The 27,683-nt window shown below is 37.1% G+C and overlaps 1 protein-coding gene across 11 annotated transcripts in view; it reads right to left on the reverse strand.

Moving 5' to 3' along the window:
• Positions 1-752: 752 nt before the first annotated feature.
• Positions 753-27,683, reverse strand: part of LOC121877533 (protein NDRG3-like) — a 127,429-nt gene continuing 100,498 nt past the window's right edge. For 8 of the 11 annotated variants that reach the window (XM_042383321.1, XM_042383311.1, XM_042383320.1 and 5 more), the window contains exons 3-11: positions 19,235-19,451; positions 18,898-19,001; positions 17,931-18,072; positions 17,166-17,307; positions 16,593-16,747; positions 15,628-15,744; positions 14,734-14,818; positions 9,850-9,894; positions 753-4,087 (exon numbers count right to left, since the gene is read on the reverse strand). In XM_042383321.1, coding sequence (XP_042239255.1) covers positions 3,969-4,087; positions 9,850-9,894; positions 14,734-14,818; positions 15,628-15,744; positions 16,593-16,747; positions 17,166-17,307; positions 17,931-18,072; positions 18,898-19,001; positions 19,235-19,451 — 1,126 coding nt within the window. In that variant the 3' untranslated portion in view covers positions 753-3,968. Of the gene's footprint in view, positions 4,088-7,314; positions 7,365-9,802; positions 9,895-14,733; positions 14,819-15,627; positions 15,745-16,592; positions 16,748-17,165; positions 17,308-17,930; positions 18,073-18,897; positions 19,002-19,234; positions 19,452-27,683 lie in introns of all 11 variants that reach the window. The other 3 variants (XM_042383312.1, XM_042383314.1, XM_042383313.1) reach the window with 3 other exon arrangements.

The following is a 27,683-nucleotide window of genomic DNA, read 5'->3' on the forward strand; positions in this document are numbered from 1 at the left end:
AATTGTCTACGTGCTTTGTATGCGAAGAAAATAATTATTTACCGTAAATATTCCACCGAAAATTCTCCTGCGGTGCTGTTGTGTTGTCGTTCACTCTTAAACTAATAATTTGTGAATCCGTTCTCCCTTAACTTATAAATAATTGACAGAGCTTCATATCTGAGGTTTTATTACCATAAACATAGAATTGATTGCCTTTTTTTCATGTTACGTACAGGCTTCACTATCCAGTTTCATGTCCTGGTTTGCGCAAATCCCATAAGCCTATATTTTTTCTTTTGGTGCAATACATTCTAAAACCTATTCTATGTATAAATGAAGAGAAATATATACTTACTTGTACTGAACCTCCAGAAATTTAGAGTCAATTCCACAAGTTTTTCTACTGCTAGCTGTGTTCCCAACCTTCACCATTTTCTTGGATTTTCAATGCAGTAGCATATTCTGGAATTTACTAAGGCTACTTCAAGGAAAGTGCCAAATTGTCACTTTAGTGGTGCCAAAATCATAGTTTGAGCAATCTAGAATACACACTACACCATTCCCTATGATAGTGACACCCTATACTCCATGATCTTCAATATGGCCCAACATCTTAAAACCAGACGACTCTTGCATCAGAAATTATAGTGGAAAGACATTGTTTAGATGTAAAAAAATCTAATTAAAATAATTCTCAATATTTTAATTCTAGTTCACTGTACTGTACTGTCTATGTGTTGATGGATAAACACTAGTAATAAAAGTCCATCCCATGTGAGTACATGTTTATTGGTTACTGCACAGGGTATGTCTCTGCAAGTAGTGGAATGATCACCCTGGGTGCAAGGTCTTGCTCTTGTTATAATACCTATGTCATACTATTATACAGTTATTACAATAAAACAAAAGAACCATAAAAGCTAATGTTTATGGATTTCAACTTTAATAAATTTCCAATACAGTAAATCATATATAATAAGTCACTAAAATTAGACAAAATAATATACTGTAGAGACTAATATACAGTAGTAAAAAAGACACAATAAAACTCCTTCAGAGATGACCAAAAGTCTGTAACCCTGAACTATTTTCTTACCTCATCCGAGTCTCAAAATTAAAGTACTGTATATTCTTTTTTTTTTTTAAACAAGCCTTTCTGTGAGGTTAAACATTTTAAAATACTGTACAATAATCCTTCTGCAATTCAGAATAAAAGAAGTTTAAGATCTGAATTTGGGAGGAGTCTGTGTCTGTGAATATTTGGCAATATTTTGGAATCTTCCCAATTAGATATTCCAGAGAAGTGATAATATTGATGCATTTCATGATTCCAAAACATGTCACAATAAGTTTACATAGCTTTAAGAACCTTAGTGTTGCAAATAATGAATAAAAAAATAAAAAATATTGCTTGTAATATAAAGTACAGTAAACTAAAAGACCTTCATCATACAGTAGTATTCAGGAGGAATGGGAGTCGTTCTCTCTCTCTCTCTCTCACACACACACACGTACTTGAAGGTGTCATTTCTTGAATGTGAATCTAATCAAGGTACAGTACAGTGCACTGTAAATACAGCATGTTACAAATATGATAAGATATTCATACAGTAAACTGTATTGTTGACTGCTGTATTTATCATATGAGAAGTACATAATGTACTGTACACTGTAATAAAATAATTGAAGTTTTAGATTGCAAATTGTACTTAAAAAGCCAGTTAATTTCTAGAATATTTCTTATAATTCAGAATATACAGTGCTGTACAGGTACTATATTACAATTTACTGTAAGTACCTGCATTGGAGAATTCAATAATGTATTTAATTACTGAACCACCAGAATGTTCCAAATTAGGAGATACTGTACAGTACTGTATAACCTGTACTGTAGAATTCTGAATCTGGGTATACAAAACTGCAGAAGGATTACTGCAAATAACTTCTAAAATCAGCTAAATATCATAACACTATCAACTACAGGTACCAAAATGAAGAGAGTAAATTAAAAAACAAAGTGATGACCTACAATGGTTGTTGCCGATACACCCAAGAGAGAGGAGGAGACACCACAGGGTGTCTGGAAGTATATACACATTCGTCATATATACATGTGCAGGTCTACCTATATGTCAAGGGAGTTATGGTGGTGATATAAAAGCAGTTTACCACCAACAGTCTTGTAGTATGAAAAAAATGCCTTTGATGTGAGAAATTCTGACTCCGAGCCTTCAGTGTTGTCCAACCTTTTTGTCTTGAACGCAGAAAAACATTAGACCTTTAATCACATTTCAGATCCATCAATAACAAATACAACTTGAGATTAAAAATGAACTATGGAAGATCAAAATAGTTGTGTCATAAAATTTTGATAAGGAGAGAATGTAATTGAGGTGTAAATATACAAGTTACATCAGAGAACTCGACATTATGATATATCACACTATGTAACAAATTAGATGATAACACTTACACAAGGTTTCACTGAATTCATAAGATGATTCAACACTTAATAATAACAACTATATACAACAAACTCTGAATACTTTTACAAGACAGTGTTTTTTTACTACTTATACCTGTTAATAAAAAACTTGACCCCACCATATCCCCCTTCTAGGCGTCATCAGCCAAGGCTTGGGGCTCCCTACCGAAGCTTATACTTGACGTGAGCAACAACTTAGAAGCTTCGGAAAATTCTCATAAGGCCCATAGTACTGTACCGATGAAATTCAATCTGAAGATGACTACTGCTACTTAAGGGAACTGAATAATAATTTGTAACAATGCATAAATATCATTTTTAGGTTTAGAAAATGCAAAGTACTGAGCACATGGTACTGTATACATTATATATGAAAAACAGCATTATACAAGCATCTTTTGATGTTTCTTCACCATAACTGTCCTTCATAACAATACCATAAACAAATCTGACTAGATTACATTCACTGAGAGATCTGTATCAGTGCTTTCCCAAGACAACAGAATAAAAATGGATGTTCATGCAATTTTGATTTTTAATTTACTATCTCCATCTTACTGTGCCATTCAAAAATAATATCTCCAGTGTCAACAAAATAAATTTCATAAAGTACAGTGTAACCTAATGTGATTCCATAACTAATATGAATATGGTAAAGAAAAGCCAATTCCTGTAGAATTAAAAGAACCGATGGCATTACTAAGCAGGTAGCAATATTATGATTTGTGCTACTTGGTCTACTGATATTAAGTGAACTACAACCTCCCATTAGTACGGTATTACAGTTGCATAGCACTGCACTCATAATTTTCTATAAAAATGGTGAATAAAATTTATCGTTAATCAACTATGGGAAGCAGCAGAATGAAATACTGACAATGATATAGGAAGCATATTGCCATCCAGTTAGTAACTTCAATGCCTCTACAATTTAAAACATTTACCCTTACTTTTCCAATGACTATGTAAAGCAAAAAGTACAAGTTACCCTGACTGTTGCTGCAGACATCCTGGGTAACTCACTCACAAATAATCCATAAAATGCATATTAAAACCTACATAGGCCTCCTGGGCAACAAAAGCCTTAGAGCTGGTGGCAACGACAAAGCTTAATAACTATCTTAGCTCTCTCATTTGCACTATTTGAAGTACTGTACTATGGCAGACATAAAATTTTTAACTGGTTTTACATACAGTCATCACAAAAAACTAAAATATAATAAACAGAAACAAAATCTTTTATAACATTTGTTTTGTTTTTCATTCTACCACAAAGTTACTCTTCCATATACATTAGATGTGGTCGTTAATGACGATAAAATAATACACCCATCCTGCACCATTGTCAATACTAAACAGCTGTCTTCCTCCTCCAGTAGGATGGCCGACACTCTCTCATATCTCTAATAAAACTTGAGGCACCACCGTCAGTTCTCGGACGTGATGGGTTAATTCAATGACTGGCACTCTTCACCTTCAGTAGTGCCGCTCCTGCCAGTGCTCAGACGGTGGGATTCTGCAGGGGATTTTCAGTAATTCGTATATCCTTTACGCTAGTTGTGGAACTATTGACTGAAGAGATTGATGCTTGTCGGGAGCCAATGCCACGATTGTGTACCGCTGTAGTGGAGAGAAGGTATTGTATGGAGTGTAACTGAAAATATTTGGTTTTATCTAAAGAGTTCACTCAAGATTTATATCAATACATATAACCTGAATAACAGTGAATACAGTATTTACAAAAAACTTTATAAGATGAACAAATTAGTGTCTAAACTTATGTACAGTAATCAGAATTGACAAAATTTTTAAATTTTATTATTAATCTTATCTAAAATTTGATGTACAATATATATATATATATATATATATATATATATATATATATATATATATATATATATATATATATATATATATATATATATATATATATATATATATATATATATATATATATATATATATATATATATATATATATATATATATATATATATATATATATATATATATATATATATATATATATATATATATATATATATATATATATATATATATATATATATATATATATATATATATCACAAAAGAGAAAAGCCCATCATTGATTTTTAATTGATAATATTTTTCTTAAATCATAACTTAATGCAAAATCTATACATCTTTAAAGAGTGTGGGTAGAGTTTACCTACTGTATACCCTGTACAGTATTGTTCACTAGATAGCACTGTATATAATTAGACCTCAAACAGCAAGAGAGGTTTGGTAGTACTGTACTGTACTGTACTAGACAAGGTTAGGTCAGGTGTGTTTGGTTAGTACAGATGCAACTTGTTATTCTTGGTACCAATAAGAACTTATCTCTGTACTGAGTAAAGAAAATTTTATTGAGATTTAAACAATTTGCCAATTTCACCTCAGTACATTGTACTGTACAGTATATACAATTTTGGATGGTGACCTTTAATATAGTTTGGCAGTTAGTTTGTTAGACCCAATACATTACTATAATAAGAACTCATCAAAATAATAATAATTGTTTAAATAATCCATAGCTGCATTCATGTTGTGGACCAAAATCCCCAGCCATCAGTAGTCATCACCAACTACACATGCACCGGTGAAAATAATTATATCAAGGTATTATAGAGTACACCGACTATTGTAAACACACAACCATGCTCTTGTGGCAGTGAGGAGTGCAAGTACTTAGTATTTCTTCACAAGTTAATACCCTATCTATACTATACGGTACTGTACTATATAAGCATTATCTGAATAAGATTTGATGTACTGTATACAAATATGCACAGTGTAAGAATATATAGGGTGTCTCAAAAATTGTTTACAAACCGCTTTACAGATTTTTGTGGTGACAGCGTGAATGCTTCTATTACAACAGCAACATGTCCTTACGTGTGGGAGACTTCACTCACCAACATGCCTTCATGCGAACATAAAAATCTGTGAGGCAGTGTGTGCCAGGAATACAATTTTCTGAGACACCCTGTATATGTGTGTATATATGAATATCATGGTACTTCTTTATACAGTACAATTTCACTTTACCATGGCACCCTGTAGAGCCTGGGTGATATAATGTACACCGCCAAATATAAATATTTCACGGGGCTGTTTAACACTTAGGAAACTATGTAACTAAAATAAAAACTGCCTCCACACTTACCACTTCAAATTATGATATCAAATTTTGGTGGTTCACGTGAGACCAAACCAGTTCTTCACACTCAAACATAAAATATATCATGCTACAGGTGCAATTATGGAGACGCAGCAAATTATGCCGTCAGATGACCAGGCTCAGCCATGAGTGTTGTGTACAGTATCTAGTTTAACAGTGATGTAAGTTATGGAAGGCAAAATACTCCTGTACTGTATGTATTATTATTATTCCAGCAGTGATAATTATGTTGCCGTCAGTGTTAAGTTTTTATGAACTGGTTATAATCTCACGCAGTAAAGGCGGGTCAGACGTATCCAACCTGGTCGCCAGTAATATGGTTAACAAGTGGTGAAAATGATCATCAAATTAATAACTGGAGCAACAGTTGTTATATACCGCTATAGTGTTTCTTTCTAAAGTCCTATCAGAATTTGCACATCTACTGGACTGATTCTGACAGTCTAAGAATTTTCAGTTTTGAGAATAATTTCTGTCCATACACAGCTCTACAGAGAGTTAAAGTACCATGGTAAACTGAGATTTTACTGTGTTATTGTACGTAGGTTTGTATCTACAGCATCTAAATAATATGATGTGTTCACCATAAATGTTTAAGAATATGAACTGGTACATCCATCAGTGCTCTTTACAAACTAGTAATGCTCATAAGCATCATGAATTATTAGGCAAAATGGCTGAATTTTCTACCATAAAACAGGAATATAATAAACATTCTAAATGCTAAGATAACTTTCAACAAATTCCACATTTTGTGTTATACAATGAATAAACCATAAAACTCATTCACTACAGAATTAAAAATATTACACAGGTTTATAATTTTGTCATTCCATTATCTATATTGAACCTTAGCATTCACGATGTTGACATCATGCTCAGTGACCACCATCTCATGCACAAAATGGAAACAAAAACTCTTCAAATGAACGACAACGAGCTGTTCTTCATGCAGCAGCTTCCCAAAGACGGAAGATTGGAAAAAAGTTTGATAGGATAATACCCACATTATGCTGTATCTTCCAGAGAGAACACATCTCATGTTTGGTGTTGAGTGTCCCTGCCAGTATCACTACCTTCATAACTGGTAATTAATTCTGATAACTTGAAATAACTCTTAAAACCTCTTTCTTGTTCAGGTTGTCTTCTTAACTGTATCCACTTCTCGCAATTACTGTGAGAGCTTGTATGATTCAGCTACATGAGAGTTACGCCTCATGACACACTACTCTACCATCTTAAAGCTGTATTTTTTTCAATATTTGATATACCTGTACTATACAATTAGAATGCTGAAGATATGACAAACAGACATGAGAAGAGAGAGAACTAGGTAAAGACAATATGAGCCACAGGAAAAGATGGAGAACTTGCTCTCACATACAGAATATGTTTAAATGCTTGATAAGACAACGAATATAATCATAAAGCGCAAGAGATATAATGAAAACAGACGTAGAAACTGTATTTGACATCTAGCGTACACACAGATATACTAATGAAATGGAAACAGACAACTTAAGCTTGATGCTGAAACACTTATCATCTGAACAGTGAAGGGAACAGGATTTTAGAACGAAGCTTCATAATACCTAAACACTTATGACACGAACAAAATTTTTTACAAAATGGTTCATACTCGTTGTTGACAGTAAGACCGGACGGCCCCAGTCACCCACTGAGGTGCTACTGTGGAAAAAGTAGAAGCTTGTCAAGGGAGGAGAATTTGTCCTACTGATCACATTTCCCTACTGATGGTTCACTGTCTGGGCCACAGAGCAGAACCAAGATATAGTGTCACAGTCTCAAAACTACCAACACCTCATAATACTTTCCTCTTCCCTTTCCTTCTTGCTCACTCTCCCAAAGGCTGACTGGCTCACTTGCTGGACACACCCTTAAACTGTTCACAGTGTCAACAGCAAGTAACCAAGTCAGACACACTCTCATGACATCATCGTGAAAACTTTTGTCGTAAAAGTTTTCAGCAACATCAACAAGTTTCAGGCACCAGTACACATCAAGGTTTATAATATGTTGAGAAGAGAGGTTATATGTGTTATTCAGGAGTGAGAGAAGAGAGAATTGTTTAAAATAAATTGTTCACTGACTTCACGATCAACACCTAAAAACATGAGACTGAACTTGAAAGGCCACAAACTTCCCAATCCAACTGAGAAATAAGTGCACACAATCAACAATGTATCAGACACACGGCGGTGGTAACTTGCCAGAAACAATGGCACTTTGAATTTGAGAAGCAGAAGAGCTTAACACACTTGCATCTATTACCAAATGAGTTGCTGTACAAACTTCAAAACCTCAAAAAAAAAAAAAAAATCAGTTGTGTAGATATAGATTGTACTACACAACCAAAGCAAAACTCCTTTTTGGGGAGCTGCTAAGAATGTTTTCAATACTGGGAATTACTGTATCATAAAAAAAAAGAGTTGTAGTACACATGCATTTCTATTCCATGGGTGCAAAATGTTAGCCCAATATTTCAGTCATGCAAAACTGATCAAGAGAAAAATATATCATGAAATACTGTATACCTGTATCTATGGCATGGCTCAATCAGGTACTGTACTGTAAGATTCTCTTCACATTACACACAGTCTTATATCCCTTCACCCCCGAAAAAAAAAAAAAAAAAATCCCCAGTTAGTAACCGTGTTACCTCGACTTTCTGTAGCCCGCATTAATTTTTGCAAGCAGATGACGGCGACTTGTTTTGTAATAATAATATAAAAAATAAAAATTTTTTACCACAGACATAATGAAATTCACAGAAGTTCCCTCAATCCTTGAGTTTTGTTCACACTACCTAGATGATGTACAGTAAGTTACCTACAGAATTTTTAGAAATTTGAATTACCAGAACTGGGTATTAATCCTTGTTCTTTCTGATTTTCTATGTTAATTTTCTTATTGGTTTCTATTGTCAGTGTGTTAGAGTGCAGTACCATGAATAATCATCACTTGTGCTTAAATTATTCATTAAAAAAAAAGGATATTTATCTTTATAGCTTAGAAGAAATTATTTATATGAATTGTTTAAAAAGTTCTTGGTATCTTCATCTTAAAAAAATGCTAAAGAGACATAACTAACATTTGATTTTGGATTACAAATACCTGTAAATATAAATAATTCTCACTTTAGAGGATTTCTAGAACTATCTCTTCAACTAACCATTACAATTTGTATGCAACTAAAGGCAATCAGGTTAGGATAGATTTTGAAAAGTGCAAATTCACTGAAATGTTCTGCAGTCCCATCGTCTATCAGGCGGCATTCCTGTGCAGTGTAGGTGTTTCTCCCGCATGCAGAGTTGAATTTATTACCTTACCTCCTGTTAGTCAAGCAAGGTATTAGTAATTAATAATAAGTCAGGCAAGATCTCTGCGACTCACTTCTAGTCAAGCAGCTTTAATGACTCGATAAGCTTTTATTTAACAACAGTGCTGAGTAAGACTCGAACTATGTGCAGTAGCCGAGAGAGATGTTACACTAAGCTCTGAATGGTTATGATGAGTTGATGAAGTGCAATTTGCCAAAAATTAGTCAACATCAAAAACAATAATAATCCTGAATGACTGGGAGGGAGGGGAAGCTAAGACAAAAGAAACAACAGTGATGATCAACTTAAAACTTGACTAAATAGCAACTTAGGGAAGGAACAACCACCACTAGATCACCTCCCGGGTGCTGTGGAAGATCACGTCAACACAGCTGCCAGTTCTCACTTATTAAGACTTTCAAAAAGGAAATGTGGAAACATAGTTTATCCCCCACAATTTAAAAAGAAATTTACATGACAGGAATATATTAAAAAATACTGAGTGTGTATGGAGACTGCAGGAAACAAAATTTATTTCCTGGATTTTCTGGTGCAAAAACAATACAAAAACAAAATCCAATATATGACAAAATTATGACCGACTGGCACCAATGTTTCCTGTGGCAGAATTCCAAGTGAACAAAACAACAAATGCTTAAACAAACATCAAAGGTGCTTCGTTGGGGGGAAAACCATGTACTAAACGGCTATGTTAACAAGTCTGAATGTGGCAGCATGACAAAGTATGGTTAGTTCCAATGCTGCCTGAAATAAACTTAAACTTACACAAAGCTTGTTTTTTGATGATGGGTGATGCGTTCAACACGATTTACCTTCTCCAATCGACACAGCTGAGGATCGCCGGGACCCACTCACCGCTTGTGGTCGGGGGAAAGCTTTGTTTACCATCAAGGGACTTTACACTTCATTACAATATTTTTCATTCATTAAAATGTTCCTTCATAATGTTATCCCTGCTTTCTCTCCCCCAAACTTCATATATTAATATACAGTATCTTAAAAAAATTAAAATCCTGTTAGGTACCAATAAAACCTAAAATGCTAAATACCTGTGTATCTCAACTAACAGTGTAAGAAGAGGAAGGAAATTTCTTTCATTCAATCATGTGACTTTACATTACATTACTGTACACTCAAAACACAGGTCTGACCCAAGTTTTAAAATGATTTCAGCACAGATAAAGACATCTTAATCTACATGTATACTGTACACATATAAAACCTCTGTGAAATATCTAAACTTTAAAATCCTCAATAAACAAAAATCCCAAATGAAATACTTAAATCATTTTAACTTTTTCGCATTATTGAGTTGGGTGAAATTCACTCTCTCACTGGCCGATGATGCGATTTGCTCCAAATTTTGTTGACTGATGATGCCAGCTGTGTCATCCATAATTGGTTTTGGATGTTTTACTGGTAGTTCAATAATGGAATAGGATCAACAACAGCAAATTCTATATGAACTTTTGTTGGCTGTGAGTGATGCTGTGATCTGTGGGTGTGCCTGATGTAACCCAGTGGAAGTGGGTCTGGGAAATGTCAAGGTCTTAGTGATGTAACTTGTCTCATTGGCCAGTGAGATGGTTAAGACACTCCCCTACACAGCTTCGACTCTCTCATTAAAAAAATCATTACGAAGGTGTCACTAAATCACCATATATTTTAATCCCTCATCAACCTGGCAGTGATAATAAATCCTAACAAAACACCTGTAGCACTTCACATTTGCATTGCCTAATACAGAATAATCTACAAATATATCAAGTGAGATTGGATTAAGAAACATTCACACTCTATTTATGAAAGTGAATTAAATAACAGATACCCAAATCACCAAACATGATGGTCCATCAAGCATATAAAAGATGCAGTAAATAGTTAGGTAAGTGGCAATGTGAAATAATCCTTTCTGCTTTGGACAGCAAAATACGCACAATAATATTCACAAAAACTGACTGAACAACGCACACTTTCATATAATGTCTTCTTGGTTAACTAATGTATCCACCAATGCATTATTTTGTGAGAGGAGTCAAATGGATGATTACAGGGAACAGTTCCAACCATTGTGGTACAAGATGAAAGTTGTCAAGTTCTGTTTCCTTATGTAGATACTGTACTGTAATACCCTTTTGTTGAAGGAGCGACGGAATAATGTGGTCATAATGAAATATTCTTTTAGTGATGTGTGCAAGAGGTAGGTGTTCTAATATATCAAGGTAAAAATAAAAGAAGTTCTCCTAAATTCAGTGGTACAGTACTGTAAGGATGACTACTGAATATCTGATCGCTAGGAATAAGTGTTGGTTCTTGAGAAAAATAATAAATTGGAAGATGAAAGTGAAATAACACAGTAGATTTAGAGATGTGATAACCTTGATGACTGGGTAGGAGTTGTGTAAGGTATATAAAAGAAAGTCTTATTGACAGAGCACATGTTCCATCTCTTGTGTGGATGTGAAACTAAAAATAAATGTGAGGTTGTAAAACAGGAAACGAATTAATAGATGCCAGAGATCAGTGAATGAAGCTGTGATAAAGGTGACAGTTTTTGGTAAATAATAGATAATGAACAAGATTTATGAGTGTGGCTAAAGACACAAGGAAGAAAAACATATTGTATAAGAGACAGATAATGTCAGCATCACTCAGAGAAAGAAACAGATAAATACTGTACATAATTCAGATATATATCAATATGTGTTTTGTTTTTACACTACTGTGGATGCTCATCTGGTGGACCCCCGACCCCTGATGTGTATAGTTAAAGGTTCAGTTCCCAACCAGAGTGAAGGAGTGGGTTCTCTCCTAGGCCTTGTGCACTGTATACTCTTACCCAATAAACCTTGTGACATTTAATGTTGGGTGAATAGAAACATGAGCAAACACACAGCACAACAAACATTATTTCCTCCATTTGCTGTCATTAATTCAACCTGTAGATGTATGGGCTAGTATTTTCCACTAAGCAGTGAGCCCAAACATTTACAGTTTAATATATCATTAGCATTTACCATCTCCATACATCCCTTTCCCTTTGGCAGAGGTGGGAAGGGGGGGGGGACTAAGAGTGTGTAAATTGTGGCAGAGTTGGGTGAAGGGGTAGAGGAAGGTGGGAAAGATTAGCATGTATCTGCCACCCTCCCTGTCTACCCTGCCATAGTCTATGGGTTTCTCTGTGACGCTGAACGAGAAATCAACAACATCACAGAGGGTACAGGCATGGGGGGTGAGGAGTAATTTGTTTACACTTTTTTCTTGTTTCCCTTATTATTTAGATTATTACCCACCCAGTTAGCCCACCTTGCCCCCCCACCCCCAAAAAAATCATCCTGTATTGGGCATAACCGCTCAATAAACTAACAACCTCAACAATTATCATTCTACAAACTATCTAAATACTGTATTTCACAAGTGTTATGTGGTCCACATTACATCACAAGAAATACTTGGATGTTTGAAAGCAGTGGAGTTTCTTGAGTCAAAGACCACTTTATGGCTACACAACTGACTATATACAATCATCTGCAACTCAAGCAAATATATTTTCCAACGACTAATCCCTGAGAGGCTTAGTAATTAAATGAATAAGAATTTGTACTTAAATCAACAGTAGCCCTGTACTGCCACTTTCCTGCCTATCAATGATGTACTGTGTCAGAGTAATGGCACAGTTGCCTAGTCATATAAATAGAATACTGTAAATCAATGTCAGAAGTATTCCTAAAGACTTGGCTGAGCAGACCAAGTCAGGAGTGCACACAAAAATCAAACATCTGTGGTAGAGAAAACATATTACACAGATATAAACTTTGAGTCATAAATCACGTGACTGCATTAACTAGTCTATAGAGAAGACAACCACGGATATTAACTTTATGCACTTAGGGAGAGTAATCCTAAATAAATCAAGGTACTCAATCAGCAAGTCATAACAGTTTATACATTATCTAATACCACATTCCCTCAAAGGTGATAATATTAACCCTGACTAAGATCTATACTGGTTGTAAAGTTTTGATGCTTACCATTAGGATAAATGACACAATTCTTTTATAATTTTTCTATACAACACATGAAGGATTTAGGATTACCACCTGGAGATTACATAAAAATTAACCTTATCTACTGCCACCAACATCATATGTATTTCTGACCGGGTGTAAAGTTAACCTAATCTATATCTCTTGTAACTTCCTGAAATATGTAAATATCATCACAAAAATCATGTCTTTCTTCGAGAGATTTTTTTATATTATTATTTTAATGTTGGTGGAAGCAATTTTAACCCAAGAAAAATTACCAAAAAAGGATGACAGTTCTAGGCTAATCCATGCTTGGTAGGTATATGTAATGATCTCTTAATGATGTGTGGACCATTACCAGCTGTGAGAAGTTACCCGGTAAGTAGATGAAACACTCAACACACGACACTACACATGAGGACAATACTTTAATATGGAACACAATGGGCCTTAGATACGGTTATCACCACATATTTCTCACATATTTTTGGTAACTTAAATAGTACAATATATATACTGTAGCTATAGCCTCACTCTACCTTCATAATGGTGCCCCAAAAAATTATTCCGCCCTGTGATGTGTAAAGAAATAGAGGAAACCTTGCCTGTGGGAGCTCTTACTTTTCATTTTTTTAACTACCAGGTATTAATAATATACTACAGGGTGAGCACAATACATGCCTCAGTTTTGTTACAGCAGGATACAGTACATACATAATTCTCTCGAAGTATAGTGAGTTTTGTCATTTGGTAAAAAAAAAAAAAACAGAAAAAAAAAACAGATTCATTAATGGTAAGGTTAGGTTACATGTTATAAGGCTTCAAGAGAATCCTCAATATAAGACCACCAGTGTACTGTACGTTGTGTCATGAAAGTAGAAGAGTTTGGTAGCGAGAAGTTCCGAAAAAATTATTGTAAATCCTGAACACAGAGTAAGATAATGTATAAAATAACCATAATATTCCTCACTTACACTACTAGGAAATGCCAAAAATGAATCCACAAACCACTGGATTATATATTTAAACTGAAAACAAACTGAATAAATTAGATATTCAAACTAAAAACAAAATCAAATTCACAGGTGATAATTACAATAGAAAATAATTTACTTTTAACTCAAATCTTACAACTCAAAGATAAGATTATAACCTGGCATTTTGTTGGGACTTCAGTTACTTAACCTTGAAAAATTATATAGTAAAAAAACCCTCATTAACCACAAATAATATTAGTCTAAATTATCCCATTCTGATGTACCTTTATCTTCCCTGGCCAATAAGTCAGTAGGGCTGGATGACAAGACTGGGCAACACACAATCACACCAGACCTTACACCCACCAACCTCTATTACTTCATCACAAGTTTGAATGAATGGGATTAAAACCTTCATACCATTGATAAAGACACATAGTTAATTAGGGTAGAAAGAGCAGGAATTATCATGATTTGGTTGTATATCTCAGTCAGGCAGATGAGGGAAAAATCACTCTTTTATTTTTTTTTATCTTATCTCTTCCTTTTACAGCTTTTTTTTTTAGGATTTTAGTTTATTATTATTTTGTAAACACACAGAGACAGATATCTAAGGCCCATATCTTATCTGTTACATGATGATGATGATGTGACTTAAGAACAAAGTAAAAGCATTATGACAGTGACTCACCATAGCCCTGCCCTTGGAGGAACAGACGGAAGGCCTCCACCACTTTGCCAGGAGCTTCATCAATGACCAGTCCACAGTCTTGAATCTAGAAAAAAAAAAATAATAATATTACTAATTAGCAATATACTCTAACTTTAAATTACTCTTTAAAATCAGAGAAAATGAATGGAAATATTTAACATTACAGCAACTCAACTTTTACCTACTACTGGTACACAGTAGTGGCACATATACTGTATATATAGTCACTAGCTACATCTTTTTCTGTTCACTGTGTGTGTGTGTGTGTGTGTGTGTGTGTGTGTAACATCTTCTTAAATTCTGGGATGACTTGAGTGCAACATCAGGTACTGTATTAACATTACAGTAAGTGTTGTAATATTTGGTACTTAACTGTCACTGCGATTAATCGTATTGTAATTTGTTTAGCTTGGCAAGTTTGTGAAAAGCCATTCTTGCACGCACACTTTAGAGCACAAGCTGGTACGATCACATGTAGTGTCTTCCTACACAATAACCTAAATGCGTAATGTACTGTATAACTACAAAATAAGGAAAGTCTATCTGGTGTAAAGTTCATCTCAGTGACCAACATTAAACTGATCACAAAGGTTAATATCAAGACTACCAATACAAATTAAGACAATATCATCAGTAAGAGATATGCAAACTACCTAACAAATCTGGCTACAGTACTTGTAACCTCAATATGGAGCTTTAGACCAGTGAAATAAGCTTAAATTTTAAATGTATAATGAGCTTTACACAGCCATTCCCAATTTCTTGTTGAGCATATGAATCACATTAGACGACATTTTCTGTTTTGTCTCGTGTCAGTCTATATAACTACTGTACTGTACAACACCTGACAACTGGACTGTGAATACAACTCACCTTCATCCATGTGGCCAACGTTGGATCAAGTCTTCCATTGAAGGTGACAGTGTCCTCAATATGAGGAGAATGGTTGGCAGTAATATTCAGCACCTGTGACCGGATCATGCGAACATCCTGAAAAATGGATTGTTTTTAAACACACAAAAACATAAAAAAAATTTGACATGTAAATATTTGCCATTGCCAGAATTGCAGTTTTAATTCCATGGCAGGTGACTACCAGGTGATGTATTACAGTCATCAGAGTTATCACAGGGGTATCATGTCTAAATACTGCTTTAATTGCTACTGGTGGCAAATGTAATTTCAGAGCCATCATATGAAAATCCTCTCCCCCTTTCTTAAGAAAACAAAAATAATTCTATAACACTAATTCAGATTACACAAAAGTTCACAACAAACACTAAGTCCAGTACATAAAAAGAAGAAAATAAAATGCTGGAGAGAAATTAACTATAAAGTTAAGGAAAAAATAATGTTTTCAGAGGTAATAACATAGATGAAAGAAACAACTTTTCCTGATAGATATATGGAACTATTCTCCTCACTCCAAGGTGATGCCAAGACTAAGTAAGAATCTATAATCACATTGCCAGAACCACATTTTCCGTCAATATACAAGAACAACAGCCAAGTGTAATATTTTTGATGCGAAGAAGATGCTACTTCCCTCCAGCTCCCTCTTAACTGCCACTTACCCTCTGAGGAACTACAGTATACCTCATTACTGTACTGAACTAATACTGTACTACCAGCTAACATAACAGGTATTGGTTCCTTGGTGATCCTGCCATAGACAACACTCAAATTATGCAACAAGTGCTGTTTGACGTTAAATAAGCTTGTTTGTATTCTGTACTGTAATTCAATCTTGACACAAAATTTGATATTGTGTATGCTGACGAGAAGAATAACTACGACTAACAAGTAACTCTCTACTGTGTGATGAGCGGTAATCTCACCTTCTTCTTGTTAGGGTCCAGCTCTCGCACAATACCCAGATCACTGCGGCGGATGTAGGAGTCAACAAGAAGGCCGAGGTTGGTGGGGTTGAGGGCTTTCTCGAAGTGTTGCCGATACACAGTCACCAGGTCCTGATTACACTCCTCTCTCTTGCCTGTAGATAACATAACAAATTACTGTATAATATAATGTAAGAGAAACACTGAAGAACTTTGAAGATTTTACGCATGACTAAGAGTTAAACTGTACAGGTATGCCTCAGTTTATAAATCCATTTATGAAGATTTACATATAAATTTTTTTTTTTTAACCATTGCTTTGGTTTAAAAAGCAAATCACCACTTTTATGAAGTTTTTATTCACACCAAGATGATGCTGACCCAGTTACCTGAGGCATCTGTGAGGATCGTTTACTGGACAGGGGGAGTGATGGGTGGTCTATGAAGTATTTTTGGTGAACCCAACCCCTTCATAAACTAGGGTATAGTTGGACAAATATTACACGTAAGTTCTACTAGCTATATACTATAATGTACCTTGTATATAAACCCTAAACCCTATATGCCACTTACCAAAGTGATGCCACAGGAGATAGTCTACAGTACCAGCTGTCATGGTGCCAGAGCGGAGATGACGAATGTTGAGCTTCTGGTAACCCCACTCAATCCATCCAGCTTGGGTAGAAGAGCAGTTAACTAGAACCAGGGCATCCACCTGTGAAAATAACAGTTACTGTAATGACAACAACCTCCAACATCAAGGTCAACACTGTACTGTACCATCCAACAAGTACTGATATAGAATTCATGTTAGAGGGGCATAACTCGAGAGTGATAAGTTGTGCATCATAAATTCAATCAATGTGGATGTGTTTGAGGAATCATGATGGGTCAGCAGTACAGCGTCTTGCAACAGTTTTAAAGGGATCAGATTTTATACAACCATACAACAAAAATTTCTTGTGGTGGATGATACTGAGGGGAAGGATTTCATAAACAAAAATCCTCAAGTTATCTTCACCAGCTGTACAGTATTGTACCACTAACTCTTTTGTCTGATAGAAAATTTACTTCATGTTCACTTCATCACGATCTTTCCTTTATATCTTTCATGGAACCACAAAATGAATCATAAGGTAATAACCATGTCATTACTTCCCAAAAAGGGGAGAGAAGCGTAAACCTAAAATACATAAAAGAAGAAACATTACCAATTATCACACGTTTGAACACTGGGCAATAGAGATCAGTACAAAGAACAGACTAACCACTTAAATAACTATAGTAAACTGGTAAATGGTGGAATTTTTAAGAAAAAGAAAGAAACTGGGTACTTACATCAGCAGGGTACTTGGTAGCATATCGGGCAAGAATATTAGCACCAAGACCCACACCAAACCCTATGAAGGTCCGGAGGTGGAAATGATTCTTGACACAGGTAATCGTCTCTGAGAGTTCCTCCATGGTGGGATACACATATCTGAAAATTAATATTAAAGATCAATGTCCTAAAAAAAAAAAAATACACTATTAAAAGTCTTTATTAAAAATCATTAACTGTAAAATTATAAAAATAATAACTATTGCTATTGATTTTTCCTCTTATACTGCATATTATTCTTTAGTAAAATTACCAAATATAAACTAAAAACTGTATTATACTGTTTGAGGTTTATCTTACATCAATGGTCAAAGTAAAATATACAGTACGTCAACATATTCCATATTTCAACTTCATTTAAAACTTGAGATAAATGATCCTAATGACTGGCCCCAATTTACGGTCATGATGGGGAAGTGTTCTGACCCCAAGTGACAATCTTCTGGGTGTAGCCAATCATCCTCACACTACATAGAACTGTACCCCAAACATGAGTGTAATCTCTCCTTTAACCGGAATCTTAATCCCTAAAATTTTCTAACAGGCTTTTTTATTTTTTCAGCATTCCAAGAAAATCTATCCGTTCCGGGCATGGAATGAATATGTTTTCTTAATTCAATGATCCTCCTTTTGGATATATGCCATGGCAACATTAATTTATTTCACATTTTCTACTACAGTACAGCACAAGCAAGTAGCAATGTTTGGTTGTTGTTTGCTACTTTAACTTGTGAAGTTCTTCAGCTACGAAAGCAGGAATAAACAAGTGCAATTGAACAATACTGTACAGTACTGTACAAAAACATTAGCTACTCAATTGCCAAACTCAGGATTATCATACATTCAAGTTTTTAAACAATTTATGATATTCACATTATGAAGAAGACACACAGTTTATCCTTCAGGTAATGTGATGACACTCACCCTTCTGGAAGTGTAGGGGCTCCATCTTCCTGGCCTGGAGCATTGACATGCACAATGCAGAAGTTGCTAAGAATGTTCCTCATCTCAGGGTACAAGAAGAACGCCTGTAATGAACACAATAAGAATACAGATACTCTTATGTAGTTTTCTTCCCAAAGTGATAACTTACGTCTAGAATCAAGAATAATAAAGATCAATTAACTGTAGAGATGAGGATTACTACTGTACTGTACTGGCAAAAATAACAATAAAGAATTACCACACAGACACTAACACATTTCCAAAAACAACACAAAGGTTGCAGGAAGATAAAGGTTATACCCGACTATGAACAAACCTGGAAGTTGGTGACGTGATTAAGACCAAGATCGTGGTAGGTGAGGATCATGGGCTTGGAAGTATCTCCAGACACGGCGACAGTGATGGGTCCATGTTGAGTGTCGACAGTCTCCTTACACCCAGCAGACCCATCCTCACTTAGTGTACGGGAGTTGGACACTGACAACTGCACGTGACGCAGCTCAATGTCATCCAGAGCGTCACTAGGCATCGTCCTGCAAATGTAAAAAAAAAAAAAAAAAAAAAGATTTGTAAGTTTCGTAAATTTATTCTTGATTACTGTACTGTACAGCTGTAATTACTCAGAAGTGCAGTACAGGTACAATGTTCCTTCCCACATATCACATACAGTACATTAGACAGGGAGTTCATATTGGTTGCTATGAAGGCACGGTATTACTCATTATCAAGCTACAATATACACCTTAATTAAAACATTTCAATAATTGTACTGTATTCTGTATTGAGGATTTTGTCTATTGACTAATCAGATCACCTGAATATTTGCCCCACCAGGTTATTTGAGTTTTTGGCTGAAGATTAACCAATCTAATGTTAACCTAACCTAATCCCCCCTGGTACCATTAAGGATAGGGTGTTAATCTTCAGGGCCAGTATACATAAAACTTTTAAGGGCATTTGTAGTTCTGTTAAGTTAAAAGACCCCTAGAGTTAGTTGATACCGCGGCGAACCAACATCATCACCAGCGGCGGCAACGCATTTATGGGGAAAGGAGAGATATATTTAATGAATATAGTGATTCTGAACTCATCATGCGACACTGACTGGACCGTGCAGGTATCATAGCAGTGACTGATTTAGTGAGGGAAACACTACAAAGTAGAACTGGGAGGAATTGGGCTCTAACCCCAGAGATAAAAGTGACCATAACCTTGTAGTATTTAGTGACTGGAAGACTGCAGCTGTGTAGCAGTGATGATTTTGGAACCACTCAGCCTACTATAAGCCGTACTATAACCCAGACACTGAATGCACTAACTGAACCAAACATTTTTTGTCAGTTTGTGAAGTTCTCCATGGGTGAGTGACTCACCCATGGAGAAATTAAAAGAAAGCAGCTGAATTCATTGACATTGATGTGTTTCCCGGTGTTGTGGGTGTGATTGATGGCACACACATAAAAATTGTGGCTCCTAGTGTAAATGAACATTTATGTGCTAACAGGAAACGCTACGGTAATTATATAGAGCTAACCCGCAAGAGAAATTGATTGAAAACAATGATAAAAACGCCGGATTTTCTTTGTTATATTATAGTGGTTAACAGATCCTTAAGCAGCACATTCAGGAGTACCTATACTGAAATTTTGAACAAAATCCATTTTTTGGCCGAAATGACAAAAATTGTAAGTCTATTGCCTTAAAGGATTTTTGGCCAAAAATACTTTTTCTCTCTGAACTAAAATTTAATGTGCCTAACTATTTAAGTACATCCAGAATAATACACAAGCACCAAGAAATGACCTCGAAAACCCATAAGTACATTTGGGTACATTTGGGTACATTTGGCTATATTTGGGTACATTTGGGTACATTTGGGTACATTTGGGTACATTTGGCTATATTTGGGTACATTTGGGTACATTTGGGTAATTAGTCGGACCCGCCCTGGCTGGTTAGTTCTATATATTAACATTAACTCTTTTCATCAATGGCCTCCACCAATAATAAGTCTGTCCAGGTGGTCTTCCTTTTCTTTCGTTTACAAACAGCACGGTAAGGTACAGCCACCGATCACTATCCTTGGTTAATATATCCTCCCTCAAACTGCATAGATTAGATTTATTTTTATTTTAATGATCAAAATGTAAATAAATATAAATAATGAAATTAATCTTCATAATACCATTGACGTTATTCAGCCATAAGACCATTTTATGCGATGAACTCCTGCTATCTTTAGCTATGTTTACCGGTACTTAACAAAAAACTATTTGTACGGTAAAAGTTTGCTAGTTAAGCTTTGTGTATAACTTTTAAATTTTACTGGTAGCTAACAGAACTAGTCATTAAAAGAAAAATTTTGTGTATACCGGCCCAGGTAAAATACGCTGGGGGCCGAATCTTCAGGAGATCCATCTGGCCTTACTTTTATTTTTAGATTAAATTGAGAAAAATATCACAATTTCAAGTGCAGTGTTGAGTATTATTTTAGTTTTGGTCATCCGGGGAATTTTAGGAATTTAACTATTACAATTAATACTTCAGACAATTCTAAGACACTGTACTGTACATCCAATAAACCTGTGAGTGCCACTGGTCGACTGCTACCATCGCCACAAACCACGCCACCTGTACCTGACCACCATGACAATCTGCACTATCAAGGTGTAGACATAATGCTGAGCTCAGAATATTCCTAATCTCAGAACTTGTGACCAACATACACAATACTGTACTTTATGTGAAAAACCTGTATGCATGTGTGTGTTTTCAGAATAGCATATGCAATTTACGATTCAAACATAAAAAAAACTATGACAGTTTGTTTTATATATGCAGTAGTGTTAAGGTTAGTGTAGTGAAATGATAAAGCACTACAGACAGACAGACAGACACACACACACACACAGGGCTCTCTTATATATAATCAGTCATGTTAGGAGAAGTGTGAGGAATTTATTTAGTGAATCAAAAAACAACTTTATTCCTTGGGTGTAATATTTGATAAAAGACAAATCATTAATGTGACCAAACAACCAAGGATTTTCTGTGACAAATTAACCCATAATGCACCTTCAGTACAATAATAATAAACCTAACCTAATCAAACATAATAACCTAACCTAACCCACCAGGTAGTATTACGGTGTTTAATCATCAGGTGAAATAATCAAGGAGGGCTTATCTTCAGGTGATCCCCCAGTTTATATCTAAGGTGACCCACGGGACCACCACCACCATCCTGTAGGCAAAATTCTTGAGGTGGATGACTTGGGCAGGGGTCTCCATTGTTGCCCAGCGGCTGGTTGAGGTGCCGTGTACGTGCCAATCGGTGCCAGGCATGACCAGACTAACACAGACACGCTCACACACACACACACACACACACACTTGAGCTATGATACAGTCTTGGTGATGGCATGCAGGGAAGATGTTGAAGTGAGTGTGGTGAAGAAGTGGAGTGGGAGGAGGCTGAGTGGTGGAGTGGGAGGAGGCTGAGTGGTGGAGTAGGAGGAAGCTGAGTGGTGGAGTGGGAGGAGGCTGAGTGGAGGAGTGGGAGGAGGCTGAGTGGTGGAGTGGGAGGAGGCTGAGTGGTGGAGTGGGAGGAGGCTGAGTGGTGGAGTGGGAGGAGGCTGAGTGATGGAGTGGGGTAAGGCTGAGTGGTGGAGTGGAGGGAAAGCTGAGTGCCGACTCACTGCTGAGTGGTGGAGTGGGCAAGGTGCAGGTAGGTTTTGAGTGTGTGTGTGTGTGTTCCACTCTGAGTATAGCGACAATGAAACACAAGAACTTAACGGCCGCCTAAAGTTAACATTACAACAAGAGTCAAATTAATGTTAACTAACTGGCCACCTATTACGAACAATATATAGATAAAAGTAAACAAAAAGGTTAAATGGATAAATGAAGAATATATATTCCTATAACATTAAATAGATGACTATGTTATATACAAACTCGGTCCAATATCTTTAACATGTGCGTAATTAATATAATGTTTCAATTGGATGTTGTTTGATATCTGCCAAAAAACTTCTCAGGTGGAAAACATAAATGTGTATTCTATAATAAATTAATTCTATTACAAGAAACGTCTTTACTTTAATTGGTGACGGAACTGTTGGATTAATTATATTACTTTAAAATAGTTAGCTAAACACATCAGATTCCCGGCACTCGCATTGGCCAGACATACACTATAAGCCATGATCCGTGAATCTGATTGGCTAAAAACAAACCCAACCTAATTTGTTTAGTGAACTTAAAAGATGTATTTCTATGCTACGATTATTTCATAGCCAAATTTATTACTTTTTCCCGCACGCCATTTAATCAGCTTAAAAAAAGATCATAAATTCAGACCGTGACAAGAGCTCGGCCACAGCCTGGTGCAGTTGAGTCCACACCACAACCGGTCTGGGGGCGTTATTTAAGCCGCCACTGACCCTAATTCTCTCACTCCTCACCCAGTATTAAGGAGACTGTTAAGTGTTTACCCAGGCTTCTTGGCTTCAACGTTCATGCGTTTTCTCTCGGGGAAATTCCACACCAAGACATCGAAGAAGAAAAAAAAAATACCTTTTTTTCCATAGCCAACACAACTTTTTTTCCTAATAAATATATAGGTTTTCTCGCCCAAAAAAAAATCACAATAAAACTATAAATAAAAAACTATAAGTAACTAAATATTGTTAATCCAGTCATTTATGAACAAAAATCATTTATATTCAACACAAGACTGTCATTGTATAACCTGCCACATTATTTTCAATTCACCGAGCTACCGTACGTATTAGTGCCAAGCTACAGGTGCCACTGTCTCATAATTCAATGTGTGTGGTTCTGTCCAAGGAGTGGTTGGTAATGGTAACTTTGATGAGGTGTTTATTGTTGAACTCTTAATTATATCGTATTATGTACTATTATAACGTTCTTATTGTTATTACGGATGGAATGATTAGCAACCCTAGCTTATTTCACCTGATGACTGAACGCTAATGCTAACCTAATCTAACATCAAAGAAAACTACAAATATCACAGCAGGAAGAATGATACAATAAATAAAAATAAAAGTTTCTCTCTTGGATATGATAGACATTCATCTTTACACTACATACAGCTGAAATTTGTCGAGTATTTATAGATATATTGTAATTATATAAACACAAGTCTGAACATAAACCCGGGAATGGTTTAACTCACAAATCTAGTGTGTTGACGGTAGCCGGGACAGGTAGGGAGGTTGTGGGTCACTGGCGACGTAATTTTTCCAACAACTCACAAGACTTCAAACTATACACACACTTGAACGCTTACAATAACCTTCCTTTCACCAGCGTCTAAATCCTACACTTGTTGGTAACTGACGACAATCATTCACAACACTACCATAATCCTCACAGCGAAAGTAAATAGAATTGAGTATATTATTTCAATTTTTTTTAGAGTCAACTTAGTCAAAAATGCAATATAGAGTTAAGAGACGTGTTGTAGTGTTATACAATACAGAGTTTACGTAGGTGTTGTAGAGTTTAATCTATCACGATGAGAACACCGCCCGCCCTGGATGGACAACTTGGTTTTCCAAGGATAGGCGCTGTCCTAGTGCCCTCCTCTTCACTCATGTGCCTCAATACCCCATAACCCAGCAGACTAAGGTGATGGTGAGAATTCCACAGAGGTACCACGAGAGATAGAGGAGAGACGCGGTACGGCATAACAAAAATATAGGCCACAGTTAGACCTTGCCACCGTGAGTGAGGGTCGCCATTCTCCTCCAGCGTAATATCACCCGTTACGGATCACCACTCAGCCAATGCCAAGCAAACAACTACCTCAGCAACACCGTGTACTGAAGCTATAGCCAACGATCACTCTACACCATAAACAAAGCATAGATTAATGAACATACTTAATAAATAAAAATCACAAGCAAAATAAGAAAGTAGAGCTATTGGGTTGAAATTCCATCGATCTTATTGCGCCAAAAATTAGAAGCCAACTCGCCTCAAGTATGTGTTGGACTGTGGGTCAGGTAGAGGTCTTACAAATACCTCCACGTTACACACAAGGGGAAGGACAAAATGCTCTGTAGTGTAGGATAGTCAAGTAACCGGATCACCTGAAGATTAGACACCCCGACTTGTTTCACCTGATGATTTTAAACACACTCATGTAAACTTAACCTAACCCCTCATAGGTAGCGATGGGGGTAATTAACAGATGAAATAAGCTAGAGGGATAATGTTTAAGTGTTCCAAGTACCCTCCTCCTCCTTCCCCTCCTGTTCCCTCCCCAACCTACCCCTATCCCTCGCCATCCTACCCCCGCCCTTCCCGACAAAGAGGTATTTAACACAGTAAGGATATCAAGAGTTCCACTGCACATGACCTGTGTCGCTACTGGCAGCCAAAGAAATGTGCAGACTACACGAGTATTAGCGAACACTGAATACTGGAGGAGGAGGAGGAGGAGGAAGAGGAGAAGAACAAGAGAACAGGAAGAGGACAGAAGGAGGAAGAGGAGGAGGACAGGTGCATCCCTCAGGTAACACCCGTGAGCCATGACACGTAATATACCGTATGATGTTTGACGCTAGGAAAGCCGCTCAAGACATAACACCCCGCACACTCTACATCACCACCTGGCTTGTACTCATGTCTACATCACCACCTGGCTTGTACTCATGTCTACATCACCACCTGGCTTGTACTCATGTCTACATCACCACCTGGCTTGTACTCATGTCTACATCACCACCTGGCTTGTACTCATGTCTACATCACCACCTGGCTTGTACTCATGTCTACATCACCACCTGGCTTGTACTCATGTCTACATCACCACCTGGCTTGTACTCATGTCTACATCACCACCTGGCATGTACTCATGTCTACATCACCACCTGTGGCTTGTACTCATGTCTACATCACCACCTGGCTTGTACTCATGTCAACATCACCACCTGGCTTGTACTCATGTCTACATCACCACCTGGCTTGTACTCATGTCCAACATCACCACCTGGCTTGTACTCATGTCACCACACACCACCTGGCTTGTACTCATGTCTACATCACCACCTGGCTTGTACTCATGTCTACATCACCACCTGGCTTGTACTCATGTCTACATCACCACCTGGCTTGTACTCATGTCTACATCACCACCTGGCTTGTACTCATGTCAACATCACCACCTGGCTTGTACTCATGTCTACATCACCACCTGGCTTGTACTCAAATAGTCCTTCCTGCCATTGGTCACGTCCACACCTGCCGAGAGTACATTACCTGGAAGGACTAATTAGATAAGAGGGGTTTAACCAGGTGATACGGGGGGGGACTAAGCCAACCAGAGTAGAGACGTCAGCTGATATTATGTAAACAGAAATCAGCTGGGAGGGAGATAGGGTGAGATAAGGTAACTAATGATCAGCTGACCTCCATAACACGTGTCTGTGAACCTCCAGGTGGGAAGAATGGACAGGTGTGGTTAATTATACACAATACGTTCACTAAATAACACGAGAGGAGGAAAGAGGAGGAAGATGACAATGGTGAGTGAGTGAGTTAATGAGAGAGAGAGAGAGAGAGAGAGAGAGAGAGAGAGAGAGAGAGAGAGAGAGAGAGAGAGAGAGAGAGAGAGAGAGAGAGAGAGAGAGAGAGAGAGAGAGAGAGAGAGAGAGAGAGAGAGAGAGAGAGAGAGAGAGAGAGAGAGTTTTAAGGGAGATGACTAAATGAATGCGCAGTAAGTGAGTGAATTAGTGAATGAATGAGTGAGTGAATGAAGGGAGAAGAGAGTGAGTGAGGGAGAAAAATGGGGTCTATAACCAAGCGACGGGTCAATATGAACAAGAGGGAGGAAGTAGCTTATATAACAAGAAGCAAGAGGGGAAGGGGTGGGTGGGGGGTGGGGTGAGGGGGTAAGGGGGTGAGGGGTAGGGGGGTGGAGGGGGGTAGGGGAAGGTGGGTGGGGGTAGGTGAGGGGTAGGGGGTAGGTGAGGGGTAGGTGAGGGGGTAGGTGGATGGGGGAAAAGTGTGAGAGGAAGAAAGGGGAAGAAAGGGGAGAAGGAAGGATTGGAAGGGGAAGAAGCGAAAAGGGGAACACTCAACACCACCTACTTATGTGTACTCTTATACAGCTTCACCCACCCCACCCAACCCATGACGGTATAAAGGGAACACACACACACACACACACACACACACACACACACACACACACACACACACACACACACACACACACACACACACACACACACACACACACACACACACACACACACACACACACACACACACACACACACACACACACACACACACACACACAAGAAATTCAACCCCAAAGTAAACAAAAAATCATTCCTTGACGCCGCAGGTAAACAACACAATGGGCAGACAAACAAACACTCAAGACACCTTTCCTGCCTATATTGCAACACGGGTCACCTAAATTGTACTTACCTGTCCGCGTTCAGGTGAGGGGTGAGTCTGGTAGCCTCAGGTAACTCCCTACAACCTCTCTCTCGGTGTGTTTACATAGTTTACTGTATATACGGCCCCACCATCATCTGTTCCTGTGTGTGTGTGTGTGTGTGTGTGTGTGTGTGTGTGTGTGTGTGTGTATATCCTCCTTCGCTAGTACAGCCAGACAGTGGAAGATGATATCTCTCTCTCTTCTCTCTCTCTCTCTCTCTCTCTCTCGGATGTACCATGCACACACTTCCACACAAAGGCCCTGATGTGATATAGCCAAT

This window comes from Homarus americanus, unplaced genomic scaffold (genome assembly GCF_018991925.1).
Source record: "Homarus americanus isolate GMGI-L3 unplaced genomic scaffold, GMGI_Hamer_2.0 scaffold14655, whole genome shotgun sequence".
In the NCBI taxonomy this organism is placed as follows: Eukaryota; Metazoa; Arthropoda; class Malacostraca; order Decapoda; family Nephropidae; genus Homarus; species Homarus americanus.